The sequence below is a fragment of the Vespa mandarinia genome, chromosome 3 (assembly GCF_050613455.1).
Source record: "Vespa mandarinia isolate Hongniang chromosome 3, ASM5061345v1, whole genome shotgun sequence".
Taxonomy (NCBI): domain Eukaryota; kingdom Metazoa; phylum Arthropoda; class Insecta; order Hymenoptera; family Vespidae; genus Vespa; species Vespa mandarinia.
In genome coordinates, this window is record NC_140812.1 from 3808676 (window position 1) to 3825000 (window position 16325).

Genomic DNA, 16325 nt, shown 5'->3' on the forward strand with positions numbered 1-16325 from the left:
GATAATTACAATAGAAATACGTACAAACTAGGAACACAGAAAGTTTGGCTGTAGTATGAATTTGTACAGCTCGTCGGAGATCTCTATAAGATTCGTTTAAACGTTTCTTACGAAAATAAAGAAAAGAAAGTTGTTTGGTATCGCGAGCATCGACAGCTATATGCAGTTTCGAATCTCAGGATATTAATTATTAGCATACTGCATTATATAAATTATATTACCTTATATTGTCCTACATTATTGTAACATTGCGTTGTATTACGTTACACATATACATATATATATACTATATATGTACTATATATATATATATATATGTATATATATATATATATGTACTATATATATATATATATATATATATGTACTATATATATATATATATATATGTACTATATATATATATATATATATATGTACTATATATATATATATATATATATATATATGTACTATATATATATATATGTACTATATATATATAGTGTACACATACACACACGTACATACGTAATATATAAGACACAAATACATACATAGGGGAGAATGGCGAATCGTTGGTGTCGAGGAATCAATTCACGAGGCACAGTATTCGACCTTGTTCCGTTCATATTCTTTCATGATCGTTGTTAGATGTCTACTAGTGTTTATAGTTTCCTTCTTTTTCGTTCACACATGTTGCGTGACGTAATTTGACAAGTTATCCGGGGATAACGCCTTTTAGTTATTAATGTGTGTATATTTGTGTGTGTGTGTACACATACACAGGTATATATATAATTTATGTAGCATATATATATATGCCATATATATAGTATATATATAATATATAATATATATATAATACATATATATATATATACGTATATGTATATATATACATATATATTTATATATATGCTACATGAATAATTGCTATATGAATTTTTTCAATGCACTATGCGGCATCTCTTTCCTCTCTCTATCTTTTTCTCTTTCTTTTTTTTTTCTTTATAGATTTATCATTCAAGTGCATATGTATATCACTAACTGATTTACATAATTCTTGAGTATTCACGTAATTGTTTTCTATTCTTTTTCTTCACACTATATATCTAACTTCATTATTATTATCATCATTATCATCGTCATCGTCGTTTCATCAACATTATCATAATCATCAAGATGGCGTGTACTCGTAATTTAAAGAAGCGTTTGTAAATAATGGGATATGTATATATATATATATTGCTTTTCTGTGATGATGAATCAGTGGATTCAATGGTGAGCATTGTGAACTATTCTACAAGAAAAAACGGATAGCTTAGATTGTATAGCGTGTGAGTGAGTGAAAGAATGAATGTATGCGTGCCCTTTAATCCGAAGGATCAACAACATCGTCTTACGCGGAGTATATAGTTTCACGTGGCCTTCGTATCAATTTAGAATTATTATCTCATATCTACTTTTCGCGGGTAGAGTTGAAGAAGAAAAAAAAAATAAATGAAAAATAAAGGGAAAAGAAAAAAATTCGAAGTTTCACTTAAACGTATGTGGTATTCCGTTTTTTGAACGTATGTGTAATACATAAATACGTAGTGTTGGAATCGTATCGGTATTAATATATAATATCCGAGTTTGAACCATTCGCTGTGTTTACGGATACGAGTCGATCGGTGTGTTTTGTGATATTTAGCTAAAAAGATATATATATATATACACACACACACATATATATAATGTAATATATATATATATATATATATATATATATATATATATATTGCGATAACTATACAATTAATTGCTACTATAGAGAAAATTCGATATAAATTTAAAACACTCGTAAGATAATTATGCGAATGTACGTACATACGTATATACACATATACATGGACAATCGAAATTTATTCAAAATGAATAGAATTGTTCTTGTTTGATTTTTATGTTAATTTTTTAATACATTAGAATATTTCAAAGATCTTCGTTTTGTTATTTTGTTTTGATTTGTGAAAAAAAGGAAGAATTTATTTTTTAATTAATATATTAATTAATTAATATTTTTCTTTGAAATCATTTCGATATATTTATATATCGATATATATATATATATATATATACATATATATATATATACATATTTTCATTCTTGATAAAATTGATGTACTCGACGACTTTTTTTTCTATTAAAAATATTTATTAAATGAAAAATAGGTAATCATTAAGAAGTTTAACGCGTGCATTTAATTGTAAAGTTATCGTAAGGTTACTCGGAAAACTTTCTCGTCTGATTGTGCTAGAATGAAAGATATTTTAAAAAGTGCGTATGTTTATGCGTTATATGATTGCGCCAGTTCGCGCATGCGTAGCTTCGAGAAGGCGTATCTAGGAAACGTATATAAAGAAATATTTTATTATGAAGACAAAAATAATCACATTACGAATGTACGAAGGTGTACATGATAAGATCAATTTTGATCGATCGCGACGATCGATGACACCTCCATTTGTAGTTTTAAAGTTAGCAAATTAAAAGACCAGAAAAAATAAGTACGGAAAATAAGGAAAATATTCTTATATACCTACACCCATATATATATATATATGCAATGAATGAAAGAGTTAATGAGGTCTTTTAATTGGAGGTTGCGTCGAGGATTTGTTTGATCGTTAATTTTGAGGAAGCAATAGCACAATCCGGCTTCTCTCTTATCTAATAAAAAATCTATGTTTAAAAGAAACAAAAATTCATTCTATGTTTTTAAGTAAATCCTTTTATTAAACATCTTTAATACTTCATTTGTGTTCAATCTGTACTTTTTCCATTTTCTAATTAAGATTTTTATTTCTTTTCATCGAAATAAAAAACTAAAGTTGTTGCATATTACTTGTCTTTTTTTGTTTTCTTTTTTTTTTTTTTCATTTTCATTTTATAGTACTGAGTTCAAAGCTTCATTACGAAGAGTTGAGATACTCGTACATCTATAAATAGACATGCATGCATATATATATATACATACATATGCTTACTGATTATATCAATGTTGCAACGTATTAATAACACTCCTGTGTGATAAGAAAACGCATCAAGATTATTAAAATTTCTCTTATATCGTATAATAGAGGGGTTATCATCTGTCTTTTCTTTTTTTCTTGGTTTCAAATATTTGTTGTGTTTCAAAGAATGATAATTTATATAGTAAAATTACAAAAGGAAAGAAGATAAAAAATAAGAAGATAATAGGACAATAAATGGACAAAGCCACATAAATATATGACACATGCACACACACAAAGTTATATATATATATATATATATCTTCACATAAATATATATTGTGTGTATATATATATGTATATATTATTTATTTTATGTTGTGTATAAACATATACAATTTTCTCATAAAGTATAAAAAATTAATTTTTATATTTTTAAATCTGAAAAAGAAAAAAATATTTTTATATAAAATATAATATATTCGCGTTTCGTGTAATTTTATTGATTCATTTCGAGCATTATAAATTCAACGAGGATCGGGATTTATCTTCGAACTTCATGAATATATATATATATATATATATATGTACATATATACAGATAGTAGACACACCAGTAAAAATGATAATTCGTTTCGTGTTTTCCTCGTATAGTGGCAGTGCGCAAGAGCGAGAGATTCTCGTCATGCGCTCTCAGGAACGCCGGATACAGGTGCGTTGTTTCTGCACCTTCTCTGAATGACGCGTTTTCCGTGCTGCTTACAGTGTTGAACTCACTTCGTTCAGTTTATCGTGTCTCCTCGTAAAGAGAAGTTGTCTTATTATTACGTTCACGAGCGCGCGCACATTTTTTCGTTGAACAACCCTCTCTGTGATTTGAAATTTTTTTCATTTCTCTCTTTCTTTCTTTCTTTCTATCTATTAATCTATCCTTGTCTCCATTTGTTTCGCACGTGTGCGTGTCATCAAAAAAAAAAAAAAAAAAAAAAAAAAGAAAACAATTTCAGTAAAAAACAAAAATATTTTTAAAAAATCACACCGAAGGTATTACGATATTTTATTAAAAGGGAATAAAATTTCGTGAAAATTTAAAGTTTTGAGAAGAGGGAGAAGGTGTCCATTGTTTTTCCGCGAAAATTCGAAAAGGGGCGAGACGTATTTTACTTACGTTTGGATCGATTTCGAGCGAACTTCGGATAAGTCTTTCGTGGTAAGTCGGGTTAATCATTGTTCGGTATTATTGTTCTACGTATTTTTCTTAATTTTGTTTTTTTTCCTTTCTTTTTTCTTTTTCTAAAACACGATTTTTTTCTATATTAAAAAAGAAATGTATATAATGTGATATTTATAGTTTAACTAATCATAGTAAGTATCGGGATCTATTAAAAAGTTCTGTCCACATAGCGTAAAGTTTTATTTTTGCACTTTTTATATTATGTTAAAGATAAATAAATGAAAGGTGCAGAATTTTTCAATATATAATGTATTTAACATTTGGATATAAATCAACAATTAATTTTGTAATAAGATAGACAAAATAAGATTTAAAATATAAAGATATATATATGAAAATGTGAAATGATTTTATATAGATAATTAATTAACGTAAAATAAAATAACCGAAGGAGAACGTTCTTGAATTTGACGAAGAAGAAAGGAGGGAATTCGTCTAGACAAAATTTTTATCTATAGTATCCCGGATATAAATTAACTATAGCAAAACGCAATTAAAAATAGTATCTCGTTCATGAAACTACGACGGTTATAAGTTTTCGAAATCGATTTTGGATCTGATCCAAATCTCTTACGTCTAGCATCTGTAAAGAGATATTCTGACAGTACTCTTAACTAAATCAAACTGAGAAAAACGATCGATAAAACTGATATCTTTTTCTCTTTCTTTTTTTTTAAAGAATTAATTATTACTCGTTCGTGATTGAACACTTGCGTACGTTTATATTTTAAGAAGTGTAACACGTATGTGCTTCGTCTATTGCAGGTAGCATTGCAATCAATTGAAAAATCGTGAAGAAAAATTAATTAATTGGATTGATTAATATAATAAAATCTTGCACAAAGACGTTAATGTTACTGTTGTCAATCACTATATGTGTTTACTATATATATTACTATACATGTTTATGTGTGTATTATCATTTAAATGTTTCATTCATTTTTTACGAATACATTGTAGAGAGTTAAGTAGTATAAGTCAAGAATTTGAAAAATATTTATAAATTTAATTAGATGATTTGATAGTAATTATCAGATCATCTTGTATATATCCATCAATTATTATCATATATTTATAATTCATTATAAGATTTTCCATCCATGTAAATACCCCACCCTGTATATATATAGATATATATACATACGTACATATATATATACATACATACATACATACATATATACGACCTGTCATTCGTCCTTGAGACGATTCTCTGTTTGTCTAAATCGGAGCTCACAGTCTCGTTGTCTTATCTTACTTTTCCTTTTTATTTACGTATATAAAAGAAGACAGTTCAATAAAAAATAATCGTCGGAAATCTTCACGAATTTGAAGTTCTCTTGACATTTTTATTCGAGAAAAAATGTCGATACTATTCGCAAAAGCTGGTCTGTCTCTACATCATATATACATACATGTGTGTGTGTATATATATATGTGTGTATATAAGTAACATCTATATATATATATAGATGTTACTTATATCTATCGAGGACTGTGACACTCGAGACTATATCTGTGTCACGCTGTATCGCGTTTGTACATGGCTTCTTGTTAAATGGTAGTAGATATATATTATACATATTTATGTTTATAATCATTTCAGAATAGAAGATAATTTTGAAATATAATTACTGCAATAATTTTGCATATGGGATAGATGGAAATAATTAACTTCGTAAGAAAATTATATTTACACGAAATCATTAATCGCTTTAAGTAATTTGACTGTTAAAAATATGAATAATTGATTTGATCATTTATTTGCATAGGTAACTGATATCCTTTATCGATAGTCATTCTATTTAATACAATTTTCTAGAATCGAATTCTTTCTCTTAAAAATACGAAGGTTTTTAAAATATTGGATCGATGATCCGTCTATAATTGATCTAAAACTACTCGGAACTTCAATAATGATAATCATCTGTATTTGCTTTAATTTCATCGATTTACATAGGATTTTCAGTGCCACAAGGCGTGGCAGTTATGAACGGAAGTTCGAAAATAGAAAATAGTGAGCTTTTGCAATCTACCTTTTATACCAGAATATAATTTTAATTTAACTGTTAAAAAACTCACATATTTTCCTATTCGATTTTTTTTTCTTTTTCAATAAAAAAAAAGTTGTTATTTTTGTCTTTTTGGTCTAGCAACATTTTCTTTCCTTTAAATGTGATTTTATTAATTTTTAAACGAATTTAATATATCAATAAATATGTTAAGATTCGGAAGATCTTATCTTTATGTGTTTTTTCGCCGATAAAAACGGAGACGCGAAAATCGACCAAGTCGGTCGTCATGGTGATGCCTCTTCCTCCCACCGATGGTAAGCATCGGCTAACCGAGTATTCCTATACGTATATGAGAATATAAATGTTTCCGAAGAAATCTTTTTCTTTCCGTAAAAAAGAGAAGAAGAAGAAAATTAATCAATTTTTATTTAAAAATTTACGACAAAAATTGAATTAATTATAATAGTAATAATACTAATGATAATATTGACGTTAACATACAATAAGTACACACACACACACATACATTACGTTTATATAAATATAGTTGAGAGATTTATATTAGTAATAATAATAATTCAATTAATTAATCACTATTTAATATTCAACCGGGTTAATTGAAATTTCAAACAAAAGGCAGATATGAGAAAATTATTATTTCATGACAGAAAATAATTTAACAGTAAATGGCCTTGAGTTAGGAAAGATTAGATCTGTACACGAGAGAGATGGCTTTGAACTTCGTGCTTAACTATAACATCGTCCCTGACTTACCAATCGATCGTTGACCTATTAGCACCTATATTACAAGAGAAATGAATATTAACTTTTTTTAATAATAAGTAAGAAAATTAGAAAGAACAAAAGAGTAAAATGAAATTCTTGAGAAAGGAAACATGTTTAACACGAGGACGTATCACGTTTATCTGATGATAAGACTCTTAAATTATGATGACTTTTTAATTTCATTGTTTTTAGTTAGACAGAAATATGGTTTCGTAATTAAGATCGATATAGTCTCTTTAGGAGAATTCATTGTAAACATGAATGAATTTGAAGAGAAAACGTTGAAAAATGAATAAAGGTGAATGCTTGTTATTAACAGCTTAATTACAGATTAATCACGTAACCACATGATAATAGGTTGTTCATTTACGTCATAACAATTTACGTTTTAACAAATGTGACATTGATTACGTAATATGAGATCTTCCGATAACAAATAACAATTACAATTATTTCACTTAAATTGTGATAAACACGTAATTAATAAGTGAGAATAATTGTCTATAATAATTTTATAAGGCAACGGAGTGATTATTTATTATATTTATTATTTTCAGCTTTTTAATTAGTTTTCTGTTAATTAATCAATTTTATTTTTCAGCTTTAAAGAAAATAGAGTTAATTTTTGCATTCAAAATCCTGCATGCTGTACGTTTAACCAATCCTGTAGATGCTAATTCCTAATTTTTCTTTCTTTTCGTAATTTATCTATTTAGCTCCATTTTTATTATTATTTGCTCAAACCGTCAAGTGTCGCACGCACTTTTCTACGCCCACACATGCTTGCACGTATTTTAGTCTTTACACTACCTCGACGGTGAGTAACTAATTGTATTATTTATTATAAATAAATTGTTCTTCCTTTTTGAGAGTGTTCACTAATTATCAGTTGTAAATAACATTATATGTATTGTATAATAATAATAAACGGCAATATATAGAGAAAATATCGAATTCATTAAGAATTTCTAAAGATAAATTAATGAAACAAATTAAAGAATATTGCACAACGATGGATTATTCTTCAAAACTTTTGTTGATATTATTGATCAATTCTAATGGCTTTCTTGTAACAGTGGACGTACAAATTATTGAAAGTGTGACGAAGAGTTCGTCATATACAAGACGATGTCTTGCTATCATTAATCGGACATAATTGAAAGATAGTTGTCTGTAGATAGTATGTAGGTAGATGTCGAGAAAAACAGTGACCCCATTGTCTACTAGTTGCTTGATAATAGCAGTTGCAATACAAACGAGAACAAGTATACTGGTTAATCATTTCATTTTATTCCATTTATTTCGTTAATATTTGTTCTCTTTAATTTCTTTTTTTATAATATTGTTTTCTTTCTAATTATCCGGATTGAATCGATCAAGAAGTTTAATAATAAAATACCACAATATTATTGTTCATAGGACGAAGAAATCGAGAAAGCGTGCATGCTGAAACGATTGACATTCGAGGTATCCGAGCACGGCTGGAAGGTCCTTATGGTAGGAGAAAGGCGTGGCAGATCTATTCCGGGCGAGATCCAAGGGCTAAAGGGTTGGCCCCGTCGTTGGATCCACTCGGGCAATAGTTATATTTAAAAGCCGTGAAAATGGCCGATCGGAGAAATACAAGATACGTTGAAGATCGTGATAATGATATTAATAGGCTTCCGATATCCTTGGGAAATTCGGAGATCAATATAGATAATGATTGTTGCAATAGTAACAATAATAATAACAACATTAACGATAATAATGATCGAACAGTTATGGTATATCCGGAGAAGGATTTGATCAATAGTCGATTATCTTCAAATGATATTAAAAATTTATATCCGAGAAGAAGGGCACCTATCGTTGGTTGGCATAATGGAAGTCCAACAATATTCCCAAGTTCTCCTTGCAGAACTCCTGAACCTGATTTTTTTAATAGAATCGATTTCGACGGCCATATCAGCGATACTTCATCGTCCAAAAGTTCAGGTATTTGTCAAGATTCAGGTAACACCGAGGATTTGAGTAGTCTAGCTGATGAAAGATTACTTGAATCAACACCAGCTCGTACGATAGACAGAAGTATAGAATCTTTATCACCGGATAAGGATACTCTCCTGACAATGTCACCTGATAATTTCGGTAGAAATCGAATACTGAGTTTGGAAGATGAATTAGGAGATAAGTTTGATTTCCTGAGTCCTGACACAGATGGTACGGAGGATAATAGAATGTTCTCAACCACAGGGGAACATCGTTTGATCTTTCCAAATTCGATGATAGAATCAAAAAAGAGTCCTACGACAAAAAAAAATCCAAATAACGACGATTCGATAATACCAATTATTATAGCCAATCCTGGATATCAAGGAGACATAAAAGACATCAGCGATTTTGACAGTGCCGTTGATTTGGAGAATGATCTCGATTCTACAATCGCAGATAAGGAAGTTAACAAAAAACCACGTATACCAGACGGTGGTTGGGGATGGGTAGTCGTTTTAGCCTCTCTGATAATCTCCATGATAGCCGACGGAGTATCCTTCAGTTTTGGCTTGCTTTATATCGAATTTCTTAAAGAATTTGGAGCTAGCAAGGCGAAAACAGCTTGGATTGGTTCTTTGTTCATGGCTGTACCATTGTTATCTGGTCCTGTCATGTCTGCTTTAGTGGATCGTTACGGTTGTAGGAAGATGACGATCCTTGGAGGTCTTATTTCGGGATTAGGTTTTATTCTGAGCTGCTTCAGCAACACCATCGAGGTAATGTACTTGACATTTGGCGTCATAGCGGGTTTGGGCTTAGGTTTGTGCTACGTCACTGCGGTCGTGAGCATCGCTTATTGGTTTGACAAGAAGCGTACGTTAGCTGTAGGTCTTGGAGCATGTGGTACCGGTATTGGTACCTTTGTTTATGCACCGATGACAACTTTCTTCATCGAGGAATATGGTTGGCGTGGTACTTGTCTCATGTTGGCTGGTACATTCTTTAACATGATTGTTTGCGGTGCAGTCATGCGTGATCCGAAATGGTGGATCTTGGAACAAAAAAAACAGGCATTGTCTTCTCCGAAGAAATCGAACACCATCAAATCCGAGGTCGATGATTCGTTCCATGGATTTTCTGATGAATTTCCAGGCGTTGAGGAAATTCGACAGATGTTGAAGAGTGGCAAAACGGAATACCTACTTCAAAGTCTTGGTACTAGCACAGCAACACCTAATCGAGCTGCCACGCGTGGTTCAACTTTCAGAAGTGTCGTCAATTTGCCTACTTTCGTCAAGGAGTGCGAGAAGGTAGGATGTAAATTATAATGATCAACTTGGTTGAACGATTTAGAGCCGAAGTTATTGCCTCTTTTTGGAAACGAAGATAAGCGATAAGGAGAAATATCTGTTTACGAGGATTTCAGGTGCCTTTGGAAGTTTTAGAATCACTCTCCGTTAATTCAAGACTCTACAATGTCATTCTAGAAAATTATCCGAATCTTTTGAAGTGTCGAAGTCTCTCGGATAAATTAGTGGATGATTCTATGGGAGATGATTACAAGAAAGCTGGCGTCACTATGTCTATGAGGTTTATAGATTTAATTTTTTTATTACGTTAAATTCTGTACTATATCCTTGACTCGATATAATATTCAAATCGTTTATATTTCGTTAGGATCAAGAAAGCTGACGAAAATAAGAATATTCATCCAGAATATCAAGAAACAATTAATGGCGATAAGAAAATTTTGAATGACGTCAACGAAACCAGTTACTTCATAAAAAAGGACATCGTGATACCAGTAAGTTTTACTTTAGAAGATATGGAAAAAAGTTTAGAATAGAAAAAAGATTAGTATAATATATACATTAGTATTACATGTGTTCCGTGTTGGATGATTTAAGATGACTGATACCGAAAAGATAAAATCGAGACATCATATACCCGGCTTGACGGATGGAGTCGTCAGGACGGACTCGTTGCCTTGGCTGAGAAGGCAATTTAGCACAAATACACATTACTTCAAAGACATTAGGGTTCATAGAAATTCGGTTATGTATCGAGGTGCAGCATTAAATCTTCAGAAATATAGATTAAGAGCCAGTAGCTGTCCAAATATTTATAGAAATAGTATGACTACGTTAGCGAAGGAAAGCGAAGAGGTAAAATTATTTGAATATAATAAAAACGATTTTGATTTGAAGAATATTTAATAGAAATATTAAAAAAAATCTTTTTTTCTAGAAATGGTATAGCGAATTAGTAAATATATTGAAAGGTATGATGGATTTTTCGATGTTTCTGGAGTTTCATTTTCTGTTGATGTCGCTCTCGACAATATTATTATTCACTTGGTTTATCGTACCTTACTTCTACCTTGCCGAACATCTTACTAGAAATGGTTACTCTGACTCTGATTGTGCTAATCTCCTTAGCATTATTGGTATAACGAATACAATTGGAATGGTAAGTCAAAACATGCGTAATAGAAAAAAATCACTAGCAGAGTTATAGTCTTGGTAATTTTACAGATCGGTCTTGGATGGGCAGGTGATCAACCCTGGATGAACGTCAGTAAAACATATGCTTGTTGTTTGGCTATCTGTGGTATATCTACGATTCTGATGTCTACGTTCACTATGTATTACATCCCACTGATTATCACATCTGCATCTTTTGGACTCTTCTTCGCCAGTAGTTTTAGTTTCACGCCAGTTATTCTGGTTGAGTTGATTCCCTTGGAAAGATTTACCACTGCTTATGGTTTGACTCTGCTCTGTCAGGGTATAGGTAATCTTTTAGGACCACCGCTGGCCGGTTGGCTATTCGATATAACGAATTCTTGGGACATGTCTTTTACGATGGCTGGTTTATGGATCATTATAGCTGGTCTTTTGATAGGTGTTATACCTTTTACAAAAAATCGAAAGATTTGGGGTAGCGGCCTTATTGAAATGGAACGGTTAACTTTGACACAAAACCAAGCATAGTTGAATTTTTTTGTTGATTGATGTCTAATAGATATATTAGAAGCGTGATATAGCCATCAATTAATTGTTCCGTTTTAATTAATAGAAAAGTGAAAATTGAATGCGAGAGTAACTTATAATGTTAATTAATTACTTTTCTTAGTACAAGTTTTTCTCTGTGTTATTATTTGGTGTGTAACATCTTATTGAAACAATCGAAACTTCAGGCAATTATTGGATAAATTCAAATCGTACTATCTTTTTACACATATACCTATTGTGCCAGGACATATAGTCCTTATTTCTAGTCTTAAAGTAATAATAGCGAGCATTACGAACAATTCTTTATTGATAATCATTTTCGAATATTATGTGATTGATTTATTCGTTCGTTTATTACTTTATTTAACATTATTATGATTCGAATATATTCATATTATAAATTTTCTATAATTATATATTTATGTGAATATTGAGTTGAGCAAATGAAAATTGACGTCACTTCATACTTGGTCGATAATTGGAATTTTCTAACGTTATCCGTCAGTAAGAAACATTTTTCAAGCGCCTTCGATATGCAACACGGTCTCTTTTACGTATATATGCGTTGCTTATCATAAAGTTTCTTACTAACAGATGGCACTCGTAAGCGGTTATCGATCAAGTATAAAGCATTACATATTTACAGGCGGCTTAATATTCGTATAAATAATTGTAAACCAATATATAATATTTTTTTTTTGACATTTCGATTAATTTCGAAGATATTTTGTTCTAATCCTTTTCGTAATATCGAAAACAAGAAATTCTCTATGGTCGTGCCTAATAAAAGATGTGCCTTCGATGTACTTAGGAGCAGAATTTTGCAGGGCTTCCGAGCATCGAAGCTATCGATGAATAGTTGCGCGAACAAAAATTTCATAATTTAAGTACGTGTATCTTATAAACATATATACAACGAAATTCGTAATACATTTACGATTCAAGAAATAATTGTATGCTGATATGCGTGTTCTTTATCTTCATACATATTATAACAACTGTATATCACAAATTTTTTCAAAATAATGACTTTTCAAAAGACGAAGAGAATATCTCTTCAAGGTATTTCATGAAATTGCATTAACGGTCAATTGATCTTTATAATTAGTTTTAGAAAGATTATTTTATTCAATTTAATTAGAAATAATACAAATGTAAAGAACAATTTGCATTTTAAACTGATTAAAGCTGATTTCGTGATTAATAAGATCTTTTTGTCTTGCCCTAACTCATCTCCTAACAATCAGAAGTTCAAATTCTCTACAATATATATGTAGAAGAATTTTCGACAAAATTTATGCGCACGTTGACTGACAATAAGATATACACTCTTCATGAGTACATCTTATCTTTAAGAGATAAAACAAACATAACATTCAAATGTATGTTTTTGTTCTTAATAGCGTAATAAACGCGTCGAGAATAATCAAATTATAACTTATAATGTTTTCATTTATATTTAAAAAAAATCAAATAATCTTTATTAAGTCTCAAATTGTGTAAAGAGAAAAATACTGAAGAAAAGAAAATCCGTCCAATAAAAAATTATTGAGTGTTGTTCAATTGATCTTCATTTCTCGAGTAATATTCATTTATCTTGTTTATAAAGATTAATTCAAGAGAAATAAGTAAATTTACTTTCTTCTTACATCTCTTATATATCATTATAAATAACATCAAGAAATTTTTCCAACGTATAATCTGTACATTATAAATATCATGTTCCATAAAAGTCAAATGTTACATGTTAAGTATGTACGTAACACGAAATAATATTGTTCACACAGATACTTTCCCTGTATGTTGATTGATACACTCTCGAAAGACGGAAGAATAAATAACGTGGAAGGCAAGGAATCGATAAGTTAGCCGAGATTTGGGTCAGCTCCTTTCAGTAGGATTTCACTTTGACGTCAAGTCTTTGTTGGACTTATAAATCAATCACACGTGTGTGTATGTATTATATATATTGTGTATATGATTTATATATATATAAATATATATATATGATTTGCGTGTGAATATGTGCACATATGATAAGATATCTTTTTCGTTTTCTTTGTCTTAATTCTAAACGAAAAAAAATCCTGGAATGAAAAATATATTCTTCTAAATGTTTCAAAATGAACGACAAGAAACGTTTCGTTGTCTTGGAGATCCAAAAGTTAGGACATATAGTAATTCTATCAATATCCAGGTGATGTAGTTGGACTAGCTGAATGTGGACTTGGACTACGGCTCTGGTGTTCTAACACTGAAGTTTTTGGAACACCAACGATCGCGGAAAGATTTTGTAGACTTTTGGGGAATGTCCTGGTTATAATCGAATGCTGTGGACCAATCAGGGCATCTCCCATAACACCTAAGCGCACTCCATTACCGTACCTGTGCAGAGTTATTGACATATCTACGAAGAAGAAGGAATTGGTTGGATTATACTTATGATAATCTTCAAAGAAAATCATTGAGAAAGTCATATATAAAAAAAAAGAAATAAATAAAAATAATTTACTGCAGTTTCCTTGGGGTGGTCTCCAGTAAACTGCAGCATCTACACCTTCTAGTTGTAGATCGCCATCAACATGAGTTAGAGACAATGAATATCTTCTCGATAATTGATTGAGTATCAATTTGAGAAGTATCGAAGGAAAAATTGAAGAAATCAGACCACGTGATGTTTCGGTTGCAGTGATGGCATAAATGGCACTCTGCTTTGCTCTAGTTTCTTGTACATTTCTTTGTATCACCTTGGGAAAATGTAGGAGAAGAGTTATATAAGTTTATAGAATTCGAAAGAATTTCATTTGTAAAATCGTTTACCTGAAGAATCTCGAGTAGATCGTCTTCGAAAAGTGGAGTTCTCGTTGGTAAAGCCAAACAGACAATACCTCTAGTTTCATGATTATGCAAGAAAATAGCTTTTTGATTGACGAATTTTGCTGTAGTTAAAACGTCGTCCGGAATTCTAACGCCAGAATGTCTAAAATATTCCTTTAGAGAGTCGACGATAGCTGTTAAAAGGATTTCAGCATCTGTAGCTCCTGTCACACTGGAAATCTTTTTCAATACATCCAAACTGACCTCTTCGGACCAAGCCACGACTTTTCTACCACAGGGTGATATCGTTTGCAATCGATTCGCTTGAGGATGTTTCAAGAAAAGCTCCTCCAATATCAACTTCGGAGCTCCTATTGCGATCCACATAATGGAAAAGACTTCGATCGTTGCTTGGATTATCAATGGGAGATAGCACCAGATCATCGATATCAAAGTATCCGGATAGAAATGTTTGTACTTCGATTGCAGGGCTTGAAATTCTCGGAAAATCAATACAGGTGTCTTCAAAGTTAGTATGATAAGTAGATACCATGACCAGGCTAAAATTGCATAGATGGTATCAATTGGATGAAGAGTTCTTAGAACGGCATAGAATATTATGAAGACTCCAAAGTTTCTTTTATTAACTTCTCTTTGAAGTATAATGAAGAAATCAAAGAATCTGAGGCCTTCGGATTTTCTGTATTGTCTGAAAATTAAGAAAGATTAAAATCAATATATATAAGTTCATTATAGATCAATTCATTTTCTACCTAGTCAATTCCTTTGAAGTGGCTACCAAAACAATCACACCGATTTTAACGCATTGAAAGACTCCTATTCGTTTCTTCATTATTTCAGGTCGTTCAATAGGATCATTATTGCAAAGAAACTCGTTCCAATAATTACTGAAGTTTTCTGTAAGCTTCTGATGAAGACGAGGTAGTGCCGAAGGTTCAACATAAAGATTCGTGAATGGCGAATCACTTTCTTCGCAAGCCCAATTTTCGGTTGAATATTTCAAAGGTAGGAAATCAGCAAGGGATAGATGTTCCAAACGAAGTAGCAAATGATGAACCCGAACTAAACAAATTTGATACTCCTCACCACGAAAGAAACAATTTATCACATTTATCTGCCATGGAGATCGACCGGCCGGGAGAAATTTTGAAGTTACATCACTCACGTAATCCTAAAAAAACATGTTATTTTTCAAGAAAATATGGAACGCACATAAATTCTCACACTGCATTTAATCTCCCATTGCAGAAGAGTGAACTTCGACTTACGCTTATTTATTAATTAAATTTATTTATATCTTACATTTAAATGATTTAAAGAATGCGCGGGAACATTATGCTCATTAAACGAACTATGAATCACATATTATTATTCGTTCTCTTAATGTTCACATGAAAAATCCTGTCTAATAATTTCGATTATGTAGAAAATGTAACCTATCTTTGATTTAGTTGTAATCGCGATGGTTTTACTGTTTTCGTAGAAATT

At 30.8% G+C, this 16325-nt stretch overlaps 2 protein-coding genes across 5 annotated transcripts in view; one reads left to right on the top strand and one right to left on the bottom strand.

Annotated features, from left to right (window-relative positions):
* Positions 1 to 3713: 3713 nt before the first annotated feature.
* Positions 3714 to 13121, top strand: LOC118451024 (uncharacterized). 3 transcript variants are annotated; one of them, XM_035887122.2, is made up of 7 exons: positions 3714 to 4186; positions 8431 to 10295; positions 10412 to 10575; positions 10663 to 10789; positions 10893 to 11150; positions 11233 to 11454; positions 11520 to 13121. In XM_035887122.2, the coding sequence occupies exons 2-7, from the start codon at positions 8616 to 8618 to the stop codon at positions 11976 to 11978; spliced, it is 2910 nt and encodes a 969-aa protein (XP_035743015.1). In that variant the 5' UTR covers positions 3714 to 4186; positions 8431 to 8615; the 3' UTR covers positions 11979 to 13121. The 3 variants fall into 3 exon arrangements, with proteins under 3 accessions (XP_035743015.1, XP_035743017.1, XP_035743016.1); XM_035887124.2 differs by lacking the exon at positions 3714 to 4186 and adding an exon at positions 5079 to 7309; XM_035887123.2 differs by lacking the exon at positions 3714 to 4186 and adding an exon at positions 7722 to 7828.
* Positions 13122 to 13163: 42 nt separating this feature from the next.
* LOC118451025 (uncharacterized) overlaps positions 13164 to 16325 on the bottom strand; it is a 5387-nt gene continuing 2225 nt past the window's right edge. For both annotated transcript variants that reach the window (XM_085655603.1, XM_035887125.2), the window contains 4 exons: positions 15590 to 16008; positions 14820 to 15525; positions 14512 to 14746; positions 13164 to 14406 (listed from right to left, as the gene is read on the bottom strand). In XM_085655603.1, coding sequence (XP_085511729.1) covers positions 14186 to 14406; positions 14512 to 14746; positions 14820 to 15525; positions 15590 to 16008 — 1581 coding nt within the window. In that variant the 3' untranslated portion in view covers positions 13164 to 14185. The remainder of the gene's footprint in view (positions 14407 to 14511; positions 14747 to 14819; positions 15526 to 15589; positions 16009 to 16325) is intronic.

Coding starts and splice junctions, on each gene's coding strand:
- LOC118451024 (XM_035887122.2), top strand. CDS start 8,616: ATGGCCGATCGGAGAAATACAAGATACGTTGAAGATCGTGATAATGAT. Junction 10,296..10,411: donor TCGTCAAGGAGTGCGAGAAG/GTAGGATGTAAA, acceptor CGAGGATTTCAG/GTGCCTTTGGAAGTTTTAGA. Junction 11,151..11,232: donor TAGCGAAGGAAAGCGAAGAG/GTAAAATTATTT, acceptor CTTTTTTTCTAG/AAATGGTATAGCGAATTAGT.